At 35.4% G+C, this 21,373-nt stretch overlaps 1 protein-coding gene across 8 annotated transcripts in view; it reads left to right on the top strand.

The window, feature by feature from the left end:
* HERC1 (HECT and RLD domain containing E3 ubiquitin protein ligase family member 1) overlaps positions 1-21,373 on the top strand; it is a 222,225-nt gene that overhangs the window by 74,781 nt on the left and 126,071 nt on the right. For all 8 annotated transcript variants that reach the window (XM_055435446.2, XM_088839676.1, XM_088839675.1 and 5 more), the window contains exons 4-14: positions 762-956; positions 2,634-2,945; positions 6,596-6,692; positions 7,250-7,393; positions 8,770-8,897; positions 10,302-10,446; positions 10,824-10,995; positions 12,340-12,474; positions 12,811-12,976; positions 16,703-16,828; positions 17,792-18,013. In XM_055435446.2, coding sequence (XP_055291421.1) covers positions 762-956; positions 2,634-2,945; positions 6,596-6,692; positions 7,250-7,393; positions 8,770-8,897; positions 10,302-10,446; positions 10,824-10,995; positions 12,340-12,474; positions 12,811-12,976; positions 16,703-16,828; positions 17,792-18,013 — 1,842 coding nt within the window. The remainder of the gene's footprint in view (positions 1-761; positions 957-2,633; positions 2,946-6,595; positions 6,693-7,249; positions 7,394-8,769; positions 8,898-10,301; positions 10,447-10,823; positions 10,996-12,339; positions 12,475-12,810; positions 12,977-16,702; positions 16,829-17,791; positions 18,014-21,373) is intronic.

Raw genomic sequence — 21,373 nt, 5'->3', positions numbered from 1 at the left:
TGAATTGTTCTGGGCCATTATTGTTTTTAGAAAAGCCCTCATTTTATTCATAATATCATAACACCAGTTTCAAAGGCAGTTTGGTATGGTATGTTTCAGGAATCATATGATTGTTGTCATTTTTTGCTTATAATAGTCCCATTTCTGAATTTCTCTACTAAGGGAAGTGATTAAACATGTAGCAGCAGCTATATTGTTAAAAATGGCTTATATAACGAATAAGTAGAAAGAATCTGAATGTCCTTTTAAAGGAAAATGCTTAAGTAAATTGTGATTTTTACATCAGATGAAATATTGTTGGTTCAATTATGAAGACTCGGTAGACAAAGAAAATTCTTTTGTGTCATCACTTGTATAGCCACTGTGATAACTGTTAAAAAACGTGTATATGCAGAACTCTGGAAGGACATATATAAAAAAAAGGTAACATATATTAAGGTGATGGGATTATTAAAGGTGGAGTTTTTCTACTTGTTTTTCTATAATGCTGTTTTATGCATTAATAAAATATTTAGGTATAAGAGTTGATTGTGTCTTCTCCCCATTTTTGCCATGTTTGTTAGTATCTTTTAGTGAATTTTTTTCTGTAGGAATAGATAATCTAGCTATCTGTGTTTAAGATTGGATGTGTTGTTCTTAGGTTATTTGAGCAGTTCAGATAGTTTTAGAAGAAAGAAAGTCAACAATTTCAGAGAATATTTATAAAAATATCTATACTAAAAATGTCTTAAGTGTTCATTGCATGTTTCTTATTTTAATAGGTTTGCAGAATGGCTTCTGATTACTCAAGAACATGTGCTAGCCCTGATAGCATTCAGACTGGTGATACTCCCATTGTTTCAGAAACCTGTGAGGTTTATGTTTGGGGGAGCAATAGCAGCCATCAGTTGGTCGAAGGCACGCAGGAGAAAATACTACAACCCAAACTGGCTCCTAGTTTCTCTGATGCTCAGACTGTGAGTTCTCTGCATACTTTACAAATTGGTAGATGACAGAGTTTACTTTAAATAATGTTATGAGTGGGAATTTTTTGGTTTTTGTATTTACAAGTGAATGTTCTTGCTTGTTTTCTTATCTGTATTGTTTCTGTACTATATTGCATCAGTTTTTGCATTTTTATAGAAAAAATATTTTAAGTCCCTCATTTTCCTAACAGTATTTCCGAGTTTTTTTTTTTTTCTAATTATTTATTTATTTGCATTACAATAGTTTAATATGAACAATCAGAACTAATGAACAGTATAACAATATTTTACAACTGAAATAATTAAAATAAACTATAAAATTACTACATAAAACAGGTCTGATCTAGCTTATTTACTTTCTATAATCTCTTCAGTGCTGCAAAACCATTTATTTCTTTTTTTTTTCATGTTTTAATAAACACTTCGTCTTTTTGTATTGCTTTCTTTTTCATCACAATAATAGAAATATAACACCATATATCACTGTAAAACACATTTCCACATAAATGCTGATTAGCACAAAATATTTTTCATCATTTACATTTTAACTGTAATAATATATGGCAGGATTAAAGCTGCATCCATCATGTGTCTAACTAACCTTGCTGTAATGAATTTTTAAATGTAATGGTTTCTGTTGCAAAGTAAAATCGTACATAATGTCTAGTGACACAGTACGCTGGTGAATGGGTGGTTTTGGAAAATGGAAATGCAACTTCATTTTTAATTAGATTAATAAACTTCACCACCTCCACCTCCACCTCCAGCCAACTTCCCAACCCTCCCTCCCACCACCATTATTTATTTATTTATTTATTTTAAATGAGGCTTTTAATTAATGTTTGACAGAGCTGATTCAGGTTGAATAGACTAAATTTCTTTAAACAAACTTACTTATACTCCAGAGTCCTTTAAAAACTTAATAGCATTTATACATTGAAGGTATTTGATTTTCTTGTAACTAGCACTTCACATGCAACAAGCATTTGAAGCAACAAGCATTTGACCCAACAAGTAAAACTTTCTACAGTTCATAACTTTTATAAATAAAATAAATTAAATGTATAAATAAAATAAATAAATTAAAAAAATCAAATTTGCATCAGGAGTTTTAAAAAGAATTATGAATGTCAACAGACTTACCATATATTCAACACAAATAGTAAATAAGACTAGGTAAAAATTATAATTTTCCTTTTGCCATATTAGCATTTCATTTTCTTATTGTGATCACTTTTTTCCCTTTGTAGCTATCTTTTGGGCAAATTGGAACTTTCTATATTTTCATTAAAATATATATTTTTCTCAAATGAATTTAGAATAAATATTACATGTTTCTTGTTATAACAGACCTTAAGGAATTACAGGAAAATTTTACTTCTTTCCCTTCATCAGTTATATTAAAGGAGGCTGCAACATTTTGTTGTTTCGTTGAGCCAAAACTGGATAGATAACCGGAAAAGATAAAATATACATTAATTTGAATTAACAGTGAAGTCAATGTGAATAGGCCATTAATAATTTTCTTAATTTTTCTGTTTACTTCTTAATCTCTGTGGAGATGCATTTCTACTTTAAAAGATTTCCTTTGAGCTTCTTTGGTAAGATAAACTTTAATATTATACTTTGATTCTCACAGAAGCATTTTATATCTGATTCTGTTTATAGATTGAAGCTGGACAATACTGCACTTTTGTCATTTCTACAGATGGCTCTGTCAGAGCTTGTGGTAAAGGCAGCTATGGAAGACTAGGCCTTGGAGACTCTAATAATCAATCTACTTTAAAAAAGTTAACATTTGAGCCTCACAGGTCCATTAAAAAGGTCTCATCTTCTAAAGGATCTGATGGTCATACTTTAGCTTTCACTACAGAAGGAGAAGTCTTCAGTTGGGGAGATGGTGATTATGGGAAACTGGGACATGGAAATAGTTCAACACAGAAATATCCCAAGCTTATTCAGGGCCCTCTGCAGGGAAAGGTATGTGCCTTCTTTTTGGATTTAAAAATAATTAGTTGCACTGATACTTATGATTGCTATAGTTGATAATACCTTTCAGATTTTGGTGTATTCTGAGGTAGCCCCCCTCCTAACCCTTTGGCTTATCTTTTGTATGTCTGCTTGATGGTTTACAGCACACTTTCACATATAGTTTTAAATTTTAATTCTTCTAACAGTTTTGTTAAAGTAGTTATTATTTTCATTTTACAGATAGGAAACAGAATCATCCATTTCACAAATATTTATCTAGTACCTTACATGGGATTCCCTGGTGGCTCAGACGGAAAAGCATCTGCCTGCAATGAGGGCGACCTGGGTTTGATCCCTGGGCTGGGAAGACCCCCTGGAGAAGGAAATGGCAACCCACTCCAGTACTCTTGCCTAGAAAATTCAGTGGATGGAGGAGCCTGGTGGGCTACAGTCCATGGGGTCGCAAAGAGTTGGACACGACTGAGCAACTTCACTTTCTTTTCCAAGTGTCAGGCAGTATTTTAGGCATTTGACATATAATAGTGAACAAAAGGGGCTTCCCTGGTAGTTCAGCTAGTAAAGAATCTACCTGCAATTCAGGAGACCCCGTTTCAGTTCCTGTGTTGGGAAGATCCTCTGGTGAAAGGATTGGCTACCCACTCCAGTGTTCTTGGGCTTCACTGGTGGCTCAGATGGTATGGAATCTGCCTGCAATGTGGGAGATCTGGGTTAGATCCCTGGGTTAGGAAGATCCCCTGGAGGAGGGCAACCCACTCCAGTGTTCTTGCCTAGAGAAGCCCCATGGACAGAGGTACTTGGCAGGCTACAGTCCATGGGGTTGCAAAGAGTCAGACACGACTGAGTGACTAAGCACAGCACAGTGAACAAAAGAGACAAGATCCTTACTCTTGTGGATCTTTAATCTCTGGGCTGGAGATAATAAGTAAGCAAACATATAAAGTAATTTCAAATAATGGTAAAGAAAAAATTGAGTAATGTAACAGATACTAACTGATGGGGTGTGATAATAGATAGTGAGATCAGAAGGTTCTCTTGGAGTAAATGGCATTTTAACAAAAACTTTAATGAGGCATTAAAAGTGGTTAAGTAAGTTGCCCAAGGTCACACACAAATAATTAGCACCATTAGAAATTGAATCTAGAACTCCTCTTTTTGTTTCTCTTTTACCTTTCCATAAAGAAATGAAGCCATTTTCCTAACTTAAAATTATATGCAATTTTGTAAGTTCCTCCATTTTAAGATTGCATTCTTTCTATGAATGTTTTCTTTTATAAAAACCTTCAAAATTTAAATTTTATTTTATTCCAGGATTAAAAGTGAGATACTTTTCTTTCATGGGAGTTTGTCTGATAAGGTTGGTCATCAAATGAATTTTCAGTTCAGTTCAGTTCAGTCACTCTGTCATGTCCGACTCTTTGCGACCCCATGAACCACAGCACACCAGGCCTCCCTGTCCATCACCAACTCCCGGAGTCCACCCAAACCCTTGTCCATTGAGTCAAGGATGCCATCCAACCATCTCAACCTCTGTTGTCCCCTTCTCTTCCTGCCTTCAATCTTTCCCAGCATCAGGGTCTTTTCAAATGAGTCAACTCTTCGCATGAGGTGGCCAAAGTATTGGAGTTGCAGCTTCAAAAATCAGTCCTACCACTGAACACCTAGGACTGATCTCCTTTAGGATGGACTGGTTGGATTTCCTTGCAGTCCAAGGGACTCTCAAGAGTCTTCTCCAGCACCACAGTTCAAAGCATCAATTCTTCGGTGCTCAGCTTTCTTCACAGTCCAACTCTCATATCCATACATGACCACTGGAAAAACCATAGCCCTGACTAGACGGACCTTGGTTGGCAAAGTAATGTCTCTGCTTTTTAATATGCTTTCTAGGTTGGTCATAACTTTCCTTCCAAGGAGTAAGCGTCTTTTAATTTCATAGCTGCAGTCATCATCTGCAGTGATTTTGGAGCCCAGAAAAATAAAGTCAGCCACTGTTTCCCCATCTATTTGCCATGAAGTGATGGGACTGGATGCCATGATCTTAGTTTTCTGAATGTTGAGTTTAAGCCAACTTTTTCACTTTCATCAGGAGACTCTAGTTCCTCTTCACTTTCTGCCATGGGGTGGTGTCATCTGCATATCTGAGATTATTGGCAATTCTCCCAGCAATCTTGATTCCAGCTTGTGCTTCCTCCAGCCCAGCATTTCTCATGATGTACTCTGCATATAAGTTAAATAAGCAGGGTGACAATATATAGCCTTGACGTACTCCTTTTCCTGTTTGGAACCAGTCTGTTGTTCCATGTCCAGTTCTAACTGTTGCTTCCTGACCTGCATACAGGTTTCTCAAGAGGCAGGTCAGGTGGTCTGGTATTTGCTGGAGCAAATGAATTTTACTTTATTATAACTTTAAATGTGTAAGACATCAGCCTTAAAGCAGTGAGCCTTAGAACATTCCACCTAACATCAAGGGATCTTTTGATAAAGTGTTGAATATGGGGCTCTAAGAAACTTCAGATAAATACTCTTTAAAATTATATTGGGTTTAGTTTTTCTAGTACCTTTTTTCTCAATTCCAGTTGTTTTTAATTTTGTGGCCCTGTTTCATGACTTTAAACCCAGTGATTGAACCCAGACCACCACTGTGAAAGCACTTAGTCCTAACCACTGGACTTCCAGGGAATTCCCTACTTATATTCTTTTAATATTCCATTTTACAGTGGAAACTTTACCAGTTAAAAATAACTTAGTATGAATATCATGAAGGAAAAAGTCCCCAAAAATGAATTAATAATTTGCAGGTAAAATTTTCAGAAATTCTTAATAGATTATCTAAAATGTATTAGGTGCTCAGTATTTTAAATTGAATCTTAGATTTTCTAAAGTGAGTTCTGAGTTTTGCAGATTAAAAAATGTGGTTATTAGTACAGATATTTTTCTGTTTATTTTTCAGAAGTTAGTGAATTTGATCATTGTTAAAAGGTATAAGTGATCCCCCAAATTGTGCTGCCATACACCCTTATTTCCCTGATTCTACTTATCAACTCTAGCTATTTGAGGGTAAAGAGATACTGTCAGGCATTCAATTGATATAGACTTATATACTCTTTAGATCTTCTTTCATTGGTAACAGTCAGTGTGTTTTTGAGAGTTAGCCCTATTATGTAATGAATTTTTCTTGATTAACCAGCACTGGATTATATTTTAAAATTTAAATGTTTTATTTAAAAATTTTTCATTGTGTCATGAGTGTTCAGCTCCATTCAGCTCTTTGAGTAAAGAGTTGGTTGGTGATGTAGTATTGTTACAAGTGATTAGATCGATGTATTTGGGGCGGGGAGGCAAGGGGTGAGAGGGTGCTGCTAACCTTTACAATCTCTTCGTGGAAATTAAGAAAAGTTGTCCTTTCTTGGTAGAAGTCAGAGCTTGTGGCTTGGCCAACAGAGCTTTGGCTGTATTTCAGCACTTTCTTGACCCTTTAGCTAGGCACCCTTGTCTTGAGCAAAAGCTTCTAAAGTGTACATGGCACTTCCTGGATGAGTTGTGAATATCAGTATCTCTGAAGTCTCTGTGCATAGAATCAAATGTGAGCTCTGTATTTTAGCATCTTTGTATTCATCATATTCACTCTGTGTGCAATGCAGGTAGTTGTTTGTGTGTCGGCTGGATACAGACATAGTGCTGCTGTCACAGAGGATGGTGAATTATACACATGGGGTGAAGGAGATTTTGGAAGATTAGGTAAGATTTTTTAATAATTGAAGGTATTCTCACAGAAAAATAGAAATGACAATGGTTATTGAGAACCAGTGAGACTAATAGGCCAAAGACTGTTTATTTTTTTTAGTTTTAAGCTCAGAGAAAGATGATTTTATATAGAGAGTACCTAGATTCTGCTTTTAAGATGTAATTAAATCTAGCAGATATTTACTATAGGCGTTATAGGATTTCAGGGATAAGAAAGATTACCATCCTGAAGTGATCCTGAAATGTGTAATATAGAGGTAGTGAAAACAAGTTAACATTAACATGATACCAGATAGCTATAGATATGTGCTATGAGAGGAGCATGATAGAATGTTCTACTGATTCCCTGAAGGAACTGGGTACCTCATATTGGGAGCAGCGTAGAAGATTAGATGCGAAGATACTAAAAATGATTCAGTTTTTCATATTTAATTACACTTTAAAAATTCCTCAATTCTGTAAGTAACTTGTAATGTTTATTCTACCTGTGAAGTAATGACTTAAAGAAAAAGAGTTAACATTATTTCTTTGTTGTGTGTGTTTTATCCAAGGTCATGGTGACAGTAATAGCCGTAACATTCCAACATTAGTAAAAGACATTAGCAACGTAGGAGAGGTTTCTTGTGGCAGTTCACATACTATTGCTTTATCTAAAGATGGGAGAACTGTATGGTCTTTTGGAGGAGGAGACAATGGTATGTAAAAAATTATTTATGGATAACGGCCTTTTTTTTCCTTGAGTTTTAAAAATTTTATTTTTCAGTTGTACAAACCTATTGTAGAGAACGCAAATGCAGATGAGCAAATGTTTTTTCTGACATTGAAAAAATTTAAATGAACTGTTTCAACAAATGTTGCTCATGAACGTTAAAATTTTGGGAGATAGACATCTAAATATTATATATATATGCACTTATATAAATATGTGCATATATTTCTAAATAGATGTTTTAAAAAAAGAAAGCAGACCTATCTATCCCATAGATACTATCTTGCAACCTGTTTGTTTTTGTCTAATAGTATCTTATGAATATTTTTGTGTCAACAAACATGGCTGTACATTTTTCTTTTCAATGGCTCAAAGTATTCTTTCATGTGATTTTAGCAAAACTTACAAAGCAGTTTGTTATTGTTGAATATCTAGACTATTTCCAGTTTTTTTCAGTATCAAAAACAGAATAGTGAATGACAATCTTTTCCTACGTTTCTTCGTCACTCCCACCAGCAATATGAGAATGCTCACTTCCCTATATTCCGCAACATTACTGACAATTAAAATTAAGATGATTTAAAAAATAATTTCAATAGTGAAAATGCTATTTAGTTTGTATTTACTTCTTAGGGAGTTTCTTGGCCTTTTTTTATTCCCCCCTTCTGGTGATTTGCCAAGTTTTCTGTTTGGTGAATTATTGAGTCTTTAAAAAAAATGAAAAATAATTATATGTATACACATTATTGAATGTGTGTGCTAAGTCACTTCAGTCCTTTCTGACTCTGCAACCCCATGGACTGTAGCCCTCTGTCCCAGTCTCCTCTGTCCATGGAATTCTCCAGGCAAGAATATTGGGAGTGGATTGCTGCGCTCTCCTCCAGGGGAATCTTCCCGACCTGCAGGAATCAAACCTGCATCTCTTATATCTCTGGATTTGGTAGGCAGGTTCTTTACCACTAGTGCCATCTGAGAAGACCACACATTCTTATAGAGGACCTGTTTATTTTATCAGCAAATTTGAAGTTAGAAATATGACCATTAAAGAGGAGAAAGACAGTAAATGAATTTTCTGTATCTCTCTTAAAGTGGTTTTTATTGCTTGAAATTAAAGAAACCTATTGTTTATTGTTTTTTTTATTTTAATGAAACCATTCATTTGTTAATATCCTCTGCTATCAGAAACTCTGAGTTTTCTAAGATGTTTCTAAGTTTTCTAAGATGAGCTTTTTAAGATGTGAACAATCTGTCAGGTAAGTCATGGAAAGGTTAGTGATGTTTATCAGCATTAATAGTTAGAAAAAAAGTAAAGTTTCTTTGAAACAGATAAGTTGTTTAACTTGAATGTGTTTGTTTTTATAGGCAAACTTGGCCATGGTGATACCAACAGAGTGTATAAACCTAAAGTTATTGAAGCTTTACAAGGAATGTTCATTCGTAAAGTTTGTGCTGGAAGCCAGTCTTCACTTGCTTTGACATCAACAGGGCAGGTAGGACTAAGGGATAAGCATAAAAGGTTGAGAGTATTTCAGAGGGCCAGGTGACTAAAAAGTAATAATCGTATTTAAATTTTAATGTTAATCTACTGAAAGGAAATATTTTCTCCTGTTCGAAGTAGTTGAGTATCTGAGAAGGAACGAAGTTTTCTGATTTGACCTGTGTAAGCTAGATAGAATTCCTGTTAGCCCCATGTTCTTTGTATTAAGATAATTTTAAAAAGTCTTCTAGCACTAAGCACCCTTTAAACCTTTTCCTAGAACTCATGAATAGTGGGGGAAAGTGAGACTAGATCTTGCTGGAATCAGTGATATAAACTAAGAAGGCAAGAAGGTGATCAAAAGAGAGATCAAGGAGAATATTTCCAGATGGAAAATAATCTGAGAGGGTAAGGTGTTTCTGGAAAAGGATTACTCAGGCTTAAGATAGTCAGAATTGTGTAATCCCTTTAAACTTTTTATTTTCTCCATGCATGTTTTAACTTCCCTCTGTTCGTTGGTGGTGGAAAGGGTCTAGCTGTGGCGATCAGTTCAGTTCAGTCACTCAGTCGTGTCTGACTCTTTGTGACCCCATGGACTGCAGCCTGCAGCATGCCAGGCTTCCCTGTCCATCACCAACTCGTGGAGCTTGCTCAAACTCGTGTCCATTGAATCGGTGATGCTATCCAACCATCTCATCCTCTGTCGTCCCCTTCTCTTTTTGCCTTTGGTCTTTCCCATCAGGGTCTTTTCTAATGAGATGGCTCTTTGCGTCTGGTGGCCAAAGTATTGGAGCTTCAGCTTTAGCATCAATCCTTCCAGTGAATATTCAGGACTGATTTCCTTTAGGATGCACTGGTTGGATCTCCTTGCAGTCCAAGGGACTCTCAAAAGTCTTCTCCAACACCACCGTTCAAAAGTATTAATTCTTCGATGGTCAGGTTTCTTTATAGTCCAACTCTCACATGCATACATGACTGCTGGAAAAATCATAGCTTTGACTAGACCTTCAGAGTCTCTGCTTTTTAATGAGCTGTCTAGGTTGGTCATAACTTTTCTTCCAAGGAGCAAGCGTTTCTTAATTTCATGGCTGCAGTCACCATCTGCAGTGATTTTGGAGCTCTCAGAAATAGTCTGTCACTGTTTCCATTGTTTCCCCATCTTTTTGCCATGAAGTGGTGGGACTGGATGCCATGATCTTAGTTATTTGAATGTTCAGTTTTAAGCCAGCTTTTTCACTCTCCTCTTTCACTTTCATCAAGAGGCTCTTCAGTTCCTCTTTGCTTTCTACCATAAAGCAAAAGCTATGGTGATAGACTGATAATAATCAAATCTGTGTCTCCTGCATTGGCAGGCGGATTGTTTACTACTGAGCCACCAGGGAAATCCTAACGTATAGTGTATTTTTGTTTGTTTCAGGTCTATGCTTGGGGCTGTGGAGCTTGTCTAGGTTGTGGTTCATCAGAAGCTACTGCACTGAGACCAAAGCTTATTGAAGAACTGGCTGCCACAAGAATAGTTGATATTTCTATTGGAGACAGTCATTGTTTGGCTCTTTCTCATGGTAAGATCATTTGTTTTTAAAGAGATAGTGTTAAATATTACCTTTCATAAGTGTTTTACATTTATTTATTTATCTTATTTTTGGCTGTGCTGGATCTTTGTTGCAGTGTATGGGCTTCTCATCGTGGTGGCTTCTCTTGTTGTGGTCGAATTGTGGGTTCTAGGGTGCACAGGCTTCAGTAGTTGTGGCATGTGGGCTTAGTAGTTGTGGGGCATGGGCTTAGTTGCTCTGTGGCATGTGGGGTCTTCCCAGACCAGGGATTGAACCTGTGTCCTCTGCATTGGCAGGTGGATTCCTAAATCACTGGACCACTGGGGAATTCCAGTGTTTTACATTTAAATTTGAGTTTTCTTTTGTTCTTTATGTTTTGTTTTCAGATAATGAAGTTTATGCCTGGGGAAATAACTCAATGGGACAGTGTGGACAAGGAAACTCCACAGGTCCTATTACTAAACCAAAGAAAGTAAGTGGCTTAGATGGCATAGCTATTCAACAGATCTCTGCTGGAACATCACATAGTCTAGCATGGACTGCTCTTCCTAGGGACAGGTAAGTGTGCCCCTGTTTAAAATTTCCTGTGTTTTATTAACAGCAAAAACACTAACAAAAGCAGAAATAATGGAACATTGTTCATTTATTATTCAATAATAATTTTTATGCAAAATAATTTTTAATTTTTATTAAATTATTTTTATTCAAATACTCTTCTGAATATTTCTGATAATGGCTTTTTTACTGTCATAGAGATGCCATCTAGATATCTTTCAGTCTGAATGTTGAGGTTAGATGTATTTCATAAGCAAGAAGTTATATTGTACATTAAAATGCTACCTTAATTTAAATGTCTTTTAAACATTTTGAATTCCTTCTCTGTCTTTCCAGATACTGATCTTAAAAATTGTGTCCACTATCAGGAGGAAACTAAATTAAAATAATCAAAATCAGAACTAGATGTCATTGATTTTTAATAATAGTTAATTAACTTTCATGCCCTTTATCTGTGTCATTGTGTTTTTAAGCAGTGGCCATACTTTTAGACAAAGTAAGTTACTTTTTGCAGAAAAATAACTTTTTCCTAACATGATAACCATGTCTTTTTAGATAATCAGGTAAATTTTAGCCAATATTTGAAGATTGAATTTTAAGAAATTTGGGAGTTATTTCAGCTATGTTCAGATGTATATGGGCTAATGAATAATTTGCAACATATTGTATTTGTATTCTAAACCTTTGGTTCAGATGTGGTTTATTATAACATTCTGACCAATTTTAAACATCTATAGATAATTACCCTCTAAAAGAAAAGCTGAAAATACAATAAATTGAATATAAATAACTTAGTGTCAGTGTTAAATCTGTAGCTTTCCACCTTATATGTAGAAAATGATTCCCAAGATCTTGAAAATTTTCACACGAGTTTTGAATATGTTTTCTTTTAGTATTGAGTTGGCCAAAAGTTCTTTTAGACTTTTCCGTAAATCCTACGGAAAAACCTGAACAAACTTTTTGGCCCACCCACTACATTTCAAGATATCACTGTACAGAGTCAGGCTGTTTTTCTTAATATGAACTGTACATCTTATGGAGCCTAAGAACCAGAAGGGGCTGTAGTAATTCATGCAGTTCAGCACTTTGACTTAAGGTGAATGAATATCGAGACCTCCTAAAATAAGTAGTGGCTATATATTTTCTTCTTAAAGAATTCTAGAAGTAGCAAATTCTTGGTCTTCTTCAGTTGTTAAAACGAAGGGTTCTTATCAGCTTTATAATCAGAAAGGTCTTTGTATATCTTATTGACATCTTTCAACTTTAGTACTGTTAATTTTTGTTTTTGATTGTGTGTGAAAATTTCATGTTAAGGGTATTTCATGATTTTCTTATGCTTCCTTCTAGACAAGTTGTTGCCTGGCACCGACCTTATTGTGTAGATCTTGAAGAGAGTACCTTCTCACACCTTCGTTCATTTCTTGAGAGATACTGTGATAAAATAAACAGTGAGATTCCCCCACTCCCTTTCCCTTCATCAAGGTATGTTATATATATGTGTGTATTTTTATGTGTCTGTGTGTAGTGCACACGTGCACACATATCTGTTAATTACTCATTTTGAATTTTGAGTTATTCTTTCTTACTCAATTTCTCCCTCAATTATATGAAATTTTATAATCAAAAAAGAGCTCAACATGCATATTTAATGATAATAAGATTTAGGAAAAATTATCCATAAATTCATGAACCATGTTTTTAAAATTACTGTTAGTCATAATTTGAAAAAAATTTTAAAGAGAAAAAAAATGTTACCCAAAGTAGATAGCATGTGCACTTTTATATTCTAGAAGTTTATAGCAGTTTATTTGGTTTCAGGGAACACCACAATTTCCTCAAACTGTGCCTGAAGCTGCTTTCAAATCACCTTGCTCTTGCACTTGCGGGAGGGGTAGCTACTAGCATCCTTGGGAGACAGGCAGGTCCACTTCGAAATCTGCTCTTCAGACTGATGGACTCAACTGTCCCAGATGAAATCCAAGAGGTAAGAGTATAAGACTTGTACATCTGTGTCTCAGTCACATTTCTCCTTGAGGTTATAGCTTGTAAATTCAGCTTTGTATTAGTAAATTTCAATTGGATGTTGTTTCTGTTACTTCTGTTTTCCTGGTGGGAGTAAACTTTTTGTTAACTTGTCCTTTTTGTTAGCTTGTCTATCATGAAGGTCAAATGTCACCTCTGAGAAACCTTTCATTTCCTGCTCTGCTGCCAGGTTTGATTTCTCCGTGTATGTTCTCATCACATCACATTGTTTTGTGGTTGTCTGCTTACAACTGTGTTTCTCTTTTCCACCAGAAGATTAATTTCTGAGCACAAGTACCCAATTTTATTGTGGTAGAATGCACATAACATATTTGCCATCTTAACCATTTTTAAGTATACAGTTCAGTGGTATTAAATAAATTTAAAATGTTGTACAACCATCACCACTGTTTATTTCTCTTTTCATCTTACAAATTGAAATTCTGTACCCATTAAACAATAATATACCATTCTCCCCCTCCCTTCAGCCACTACCATTCTACTGTCTTTCTCTACGATTTTGACACCTGTATGTCATAAAAGTGGAATCATACATTGTCTTTCTGTCAGTGGTTTTTTTCACTTAGCATAATGTTGTCATGATTTATCCATGTTAAGTAGCATGTGTCAGAATTTCCTTTTTAAGGCTGAATAATCTTTTGCTATTTGTATATATTAAATTTTTGCTCATCTGTCATCTTTATGACCTTGAATTGAGCAATGGTTTATTAGATATGGTGCCCAAACACAAGTAGCCAAGAAAAAAGATAAATTAGACTTCATAAAAATTAAAATAATTTATTTTTATGCTGGTGTTGGAGAGGGGGTGCTGAGCTGTTCGTTATGAAGAGTGACAAATTAGACTTCATTTACCACTTGAAACTGTTGCTTCAAGTACAGATCAGGCAAGGAACAAACTCTACAACAACCATCAGGACCAAAGAAGAGTACACTTAAGTTGAAGACATAACACTTGATCTGAAACAAGAAATTTGTGCCTGCTCAACGGCTTTGAAAGAGCACTTCCCAATGCTGCTAGTAGTCTTTGTTTTTTAAAAAATCAACAAACATTTATGCTTAAAATGACATTATCAAGAAAATGAAAATAAAACTCACAGAATAGGAGAGATATTTGTAAATCATGTGTCGTGTCTCATAAGATTCTAGTTTCCAGAATATATAAAAGATTCTTACAACTCAACAGTAAAAAGACAGCCCAATCAAAAAATGAGTCAAAAATCTGAATAGACATGTCTTCAAAGAAGAAATACCTAAGGCCAGTATGTACATAAAAAAATGTTCATCATTAGGCATAAGGGAAATGCAAATTAAAATCACAGTGAGATACTGCTTCATACTGAATCGTTATAATAAAAAAGACTGATAATATGATTTTCCTGATGGTCCAGTGGTTAAGAATTCACCTGCCATTGCAGGGGATATGGGTTTGAAACCTGGTCCAGGGGGGTTCCACATGCCACAGGGCTACTATGCCCATGCACCACTGAGCCAGTGCTCTAGAGCCTGCGAGCTGCAGCTGCTGAAGCCTGTGGTCTGCAATAAGATAATCCACCACAATGAGAAGCCTGCACACAGCAACAAACACCCAGGGCAGCAGCAACAACAACAACAACAAAAAATTGATTACAACGAGCATTGGTGAAGATGTAGAGAAATTGGAACCTTCATATATTGCTAATAGGAATATAAAATGATACATCCACTTTGGAAAACAGGTAGTTTTGTAAATAGTTAACATACAGTCACCATATAAAGTAGCAATTCCACCTGGGTCTGTATCTAAGAGATTTTATTAAGAACCTGTACATTAATGTCCATAACAGTATTATTCATTATAGCCAAAAAGTGGAAACAAACAAATGTCTGTCAACTGGAGAAGGGATGAACAAAATGTATGTCCATACAATGTAATGTTATTCAGCTATAGAAGGGAATGAAGTACTTACACAGGCTACAGCATGGGTGAGTCTTCTAAACATGCTAAATGAAAGAAACGAGTCACAGAAGGTCACATACTATGTGAAATGTGCAGAGTAAGCAAATCCATTGAGACACAAGGTAGGTTAATTTGTTGTCAGAAGTTTTGGGTGAGGACGAGATGGGAAGTGGCTGCTCATGGGCACAGTTTTTTTTTTGGGGGTGATGAAAATGTCCTAAATTAGATAGTGGTGATGGTTACACAACTCTGAATAAACTAAACCTACTGAATTTTATACTTTCAAAAGTTAAATTTTATGATCTAAATTATATGTCAATTAAAAAAAAAAGCAAAACGGATACAGTGATTTTCCCATAAGAATTGTAGAAAAATTCTTCTAGCTTTCAGATTGTTAGTCGGAAAATCTATGCTATTCAAATTTTTAATCCTTTTATGGATATCTTTTCCTTTCTGGAGTCTATAACAAGTTCTACTTCTCTGTTCTCACATTTTAAAATGATGTGAACTGTTGTGGTCCAGTTTTATCCATTGTCATGTATATTTGGATAGACTCTTAATTTGGAAACTCATAGCCTTCAGTATTAAGAAATTATCTTGAAGTGTGTGATGATTTCCTATTCACTGTTTTCTGTGTTCTTTCTCTCTCTCTCTCTGAAACTCATTATTGGGTAATAGACCTCCTGAATCATTCCTCTTAATTTCTTTAAGTTTTCTTTCGTGTTTTCCATCTTTTCTCTCCTCTATTTTATGAGAAGTTTAATTTTTATATTCTAACCCTGCAGTTGAGGTTTTATTTTCTTATGTTTTTAATTTATAAGAGCTCTTTTCTTAAGCATTGAGTGTTTCTTTTTTTCTTATTCAGCACCATTATTTTAGTGATAAAGAAACTATGACCCAGAGAAGTTTGAGGCTTAAGATAATAGAGCTATTTTGTAAGCTGTTCCTGCTACCTGGACATTTGTTTGGCTAAGGCCTGCTCTGTTTTTAACCTAAATGCCTAATCCTCAGGGAGACCCTCCACAATGAGCCCATGAATGTGTGCTTAAGTCGCTTCAGTCATGTCCAGTTCTGTGCGACCATATGGACTGTAACCAACCAGGCTTCTCTGTCCAAGGGATTCTCCAGGCAAGAATACTGGAGCGGGTTGCCATACCCTCCTCCAGTGAGTCTTCCAGACCAAGGGCTTGAACCTGCATCTGTTTTGTTTCCTGAATTGGCAGGCAGGTTCTTTACCACTAGTGCGCACCTGGGAAGCCCATAGACTGTGTTAAATGCCTTTATGTATGGGTGCTCACTCAAGTTTGCACTTCATTTTACTTTTTCTGTGTGACTCTTTTCACACTTAAAATTGCTTACTCAGGGTCTCTTTTTCTTATTAGACTATATGCTTATATAAGCACGGCTTTTCTGTGTCTTGTTTATTGGTACATTCCCAGCACTGTTCAAAGAGCTTTATCAGGCTCAACACTATTAGACTCAACACTGAATATTTATTGCATAACGATTAGCTATGTAGTGGCAAATACAAAATTCTAGTCTTCTTAAAGACTTCTAAAGAAGGATTTGTCTTGCTTTCTTTTATTCATATGCCACCTTCTTCAGACTTCTATGATCCACCTTCTTTAGACTTCTTTGATCTTAGTAGTTTGTGGATTTATTTTTTATGTGTTCCTATTAAAAATGTAAGAACCAAGCCAGATAAATCTACTTTTTTTTTTTTAATATAAGGTTGTAATTGAAACTCTGTCAGTGGGAGCAACCATGCTGTTACCTCCATTACGAGAACGTATGGAATTACTTCATTCTCTTTTACCCCAAGGACCTGATAGATGGGAAAGCTTATCTAAAGGACAGGTGAGCCTTTGTCTGGTATCTAAGTAAACTATTACTATATTATCAAAAAAAGACTGAAAGGGAAATAAAGCTAATCAGTTGCCAGTGTTCGTGGAATAATACTTCACTTTATGAGTCTGGTACATCCTAGTATTTAATGCTTTGTATTGGAAGAATTCCCAGGCTTCTAATGAAAGTGAAGCAAGTGATAACTTAAGCGATTTGGGGCTCATTATTAAAATTATGTCTCATTTTTCCAATGTTGTTTACACCGTCAAGCCAGAGAATTTATTTGTAGTGTGTGGAGTTGAAATCAAGGGCATGAGCTACTGTTGGTTCCCTGCCCAGAACTTTGTTTGAAATAGTTTATATAAAAAGTAAAGGAAGATGACTGTTGTGAACAAGTACTTGATGATATGAGTATGCTTCTTCTTTCCATTTTTATTGTCATATGTGCATTAAAATAAGTACGTTTTGCTCAATCAAACAGAACAATCAATTGTAGAGTTACAGATTTGAGGGAAAAAGTGTTACTGGCAGTAAAATAGCCACAGATGTTTTCCAGTGAATATTTTGCATTAGTTTAGATTTCAAGTGATTTATTTTAAGCATTAGAATAGATCATTGCATTGGTAATTTTGTAGAAGAATGTGTACTGTAGTTTATCTGTTGACATTTCCTTCTCCTACTTATAGCGCTAAAATTATTATGTATAGTGTGTCATTTTAGCTTAGTGTTTCAGGTAGTAAGGATGTAATCCAACACTTTAAGTTGCAGTTTCTGAAATGGTATTAGTGGGATAGCTTTTTTAAAAAACTACACATTTTCTAAAAGATTACTGTCTATTAGGATATAAAGCACATTAGTTAGCATCATTATAGGTGTTTTTTTTTTTCCCTGGGATTTTTTGTTAAATTTACTTTTCTAGTGCATTTTAAGCTAATTATTTGTTCCTGTTTCATCTTTGGGAATATTTTTCTTTAGAGAATGCAACTGGATATTATTCTGACAAGTTTGCAAGATCATACCCATGTAGCCTCCTTACTTGGGTATAGCTCACCCTCTGATGCTGCTGACCTCTCTTCCGTATGCACTGGCTATGGAAACCTGTCAGATCAACCTTATGGCACTCAGAGCTGCCATCCAGACACCCATCTGGCTGAAATTTTGATGAAGACTCTCTTAAGAAATTTAGGATTTTATACAGTAAGTTGCCCTTTTTTTTGTAGTAAAAGAAAAAAGAAGAAGAAGAAAACTTGGGTTGGGGGTTTCCCTGGCAGTCCAGTCCAGTGGTCAACACTCGGCACTTCCAGTGCAGGAGGCACAGGTTTGATCCCTGATCAAGGAGTTAAGATCCCACATTCTGCATAGCGTGGCCAAAAAAAAAAGAAAAAAATACTTGGGTTGGTTTTTTTGAAGGGTGTGGGGTTCATTTCAGGTCACAGTATTTTGACATTTAAACACTTATGAAATAAATAAAACTAGACTCCACTTCCCAAAAGGGGGGAAATGTATCAGATATTCTGAAATATTGTGGGTGCCAACTGACTTATAGTTGAGAATTCCAAAGAGATGTATTTTGGAATTTTACCAAATTTTTTCTGATATTAATGTGTAAGAATAAACATAAAAATAGTCAACAACATTTTGCAAGTGAAGAATCATGAGGAAAGGATTAATCTTACCAGATATGATCTTATAATTAAACAGTATAGTTGATACTGACTAAAAATAGGCTGATCAGTAGGAGAAAAGACAGTGGACAGTAGTATTGCTTTTTCTTATTAGAATGCCCTTAATTTTTACTCTCTGGTGTTTCTTAGATTTTTCTCTTTTTTTCCTTTCCATTTCTATGGGTTCTAATCCATACCATCATGACCTAATGGTAATAACAGTGTTGTAACTGTTGTCACTGTCACTGGTCTCCTCTTAGCATCTTATTGCTGGAATAACCTTGTTGTATTAAATAACCTCGTTTTATTAAATCAAAACTTTTTCAGATCCTGCATCATTTGGCTCACACACCACATTCACCTGAGCTTGTGTGTAGCACACCTATCTCTTCTCTTCTTGTCTGTCAGTCTATGACTTCTTTAACACTTGACTGTTCTAGGAGAGCTTTGCTCAAACAACATTTTCAACCGTGTATATTAGTCACTCAGTTGTGTCTGGCTCTTTGCAAACCCATGGACTGCAACCTGCCAGGCTCTTCTGTCCATGGGATTATCCAGGCAAGAATACTGGACTTGGTAGCCATTCCCTTCTCCAGGGAATCTTCCCAACCAGGGATCACACCTGGGTCTCCGGCATTAAAGATGGATTCTTTACGTTCTGAACCACCAGGGAAACCCAGGAAAGCTTCTAGGAAGCCTTGCTGAAATAACCTTTTCTAACCATGTAACTATAACTTAATACCTCTTATTGGTTTTTAGAGTCAAAAGTGTACTGTGTAACTAACTTCAAAGTGTTTGTGTATCATTTCATATTGTCTCCTACTCTTCAGGGTCAGGTCTGTATATTCCTTTTTTCGGTACAAGTCTCCCTAGTAGCTCAGTTGCTAAAGAATCCTCCTGCAATGCAGGTGACCCCGATTGAATTCCTTGGTCGGGAAGATCCGCTGGAGAAGGGATAAGCTACCCGTTCCGATATTCTTGGGCTTCCCTGGTGGTTTAGCTGGTAAGAATTTGCCTGTAATGCAGGAGATCTGGGTTCAATCCCTGGGTTGGGAATAGCCCCTGAAGAAGGGAGCCACTACCCACTCCAGTATTCTGGCCTGGAGAATTTCCATGGACTGTATAATCCATGGGGTCACAAAGAGCTGGATATAACTGAGTTATTTTCACTTAGTGTTGTATTCTGCCCAACTTAAAAGGTTGTTGATTAAGTCAGAGTGACAGTTGTTCCGTAGAATTATTTTCTTTCAGATTTAAGAATATAAATTTGGTCTGACGTTTGGCTGCAGATGGAATGGGAACAATGTTATAAGTATATCCATTTGGTATTGACTGAAATTTTTTCCCAAAGTTCTATTAAAGTATTGCCTTTCTTATGCCATTAGGGCTGAAGTAAATGTGTATATTATATGGAAATGGAAATAAAATACTAACTGTAATAACTGCTTTTAGGCTGAAAATCATAAATTACTGTTTCTTTCTGATATAATTTAAACCAATTTGTCTTGTTCTAAGATTTTAGAATAAGAGTGCTTGTCTTGGTCTGTTTGTGCTGCTATAATAGAATGCCACAGAGTGGACAGCTTATATACAACACAGTTTATTTCTCACCATTATGGAGATGGAAATTCCAAGATTAAGGAGGCAGCAGATTAGTGGTACCTGTTTCTTGGCTCATAGACAGCTGTCTTCTTGCTGTGTCTTCACACAAGGGAAATCTCTGGGGTCCCTTTTATAAGGTCACTCTGCCCTCATGACTTAATCACCTCTCAGAGGTCCCACCTTTGAATACCACTGCTTTGGGGATTAGGTTCAACATATGAATTTTGAAGGAACACATTCGGTCTCTAGCAGTGCTTATTTGCCCACTTAAAATGGTGCTTATATAGTGAGGGCCTTAAAATATTCTGAGACTTTCTCTTGCATATTGTAAACAAAGACCATAGTTTATGCATAAGGGTGTTTATCACATTATTATTTATAAGAAATAGAAATTGGAAACAACTGAAATATCTAAAAATTGGGGAATGGTTATATAAATTATATATGCTCAGTGGACTATTTGTCTCAGATTTTATGTACACATGGTTTATGAAAATACAAAAAATATTTGTGGATCTGTTAGAAAAGAGAAGACTAAAAATAGAATATGTAATTTTATGAAAAAAGACACAAAACCAGAAAAGAAATACAGAAAAAATATTAGATACAGTGGTTGGCTAAATGGTGATTTAAACTTTCTTTAAAAAAAAAAATACAGTTTTAACATTTTCTAAATTTTTTATACTATTTCTTTTTAAAAAATATTTTTAACTTGAAATAACTTAAAATTTATGCATGAATCACAAGAACTGTTCAAAGAAACATCCGGTACCCTTCAGCCAAATTTAACTTTTCTTCCATCCGTTATTTGAAAGTAAATTGTAGAAATCATACTGGCTATTACTAAGCATTTAAGCCTGCATTTTTTAAGAAGGACATTCTCTTTCTTATATAACAACAGAGCAGTTACTGAATTCAGAAAATTTAACATTGACACAGAACTATTGTATAATATATAGTCCATGCTTAAATTTATACAGTTATCCCAATAATGTCCTTTATGGCACCCTCCCCGTGTCCCCCAAAATCAGGATCATACTCTGTATTTAGTTGTTGTGTTTCTTTAGTCCACTTACTGCTTTTATAATCAGAAATAAATTTAATTTCTGAGAATTGTGTTGTTAGAAATTCAAGTGTGTAAAAATAAAACCTTTACATAAGAGGTTGGGAAAACAGTAGCATTAAAATGTTGGTATGTTTTGTCTTTGGGTATTGTTGTTTTCCTTTTTCTTGTTTTCTGCATTTTCAGAGTTTTTGTGGTGAAACATTGTTACTTTTATTTTAGTAGAAA

The sequence above is a fragment of the Moschus berezovskii genome, chromosome 9 (genome assembly GCF_049115385.1).
Source record: "Moschus berezovskii isolate FMDL1 chromosome 9, NW_MosBer_1.0, whole genome shotgun sequence".
NCBI lineage: Eukaryota > Metazoa > Chordata > Mammalia > Artiodactyla > Moschidae > Moschus > Moschus berezovskii.
Note: the sequence above shows the minus strand (reverse complement) of the source record. Positions and strands in the feature narration are given on the sequence as shown.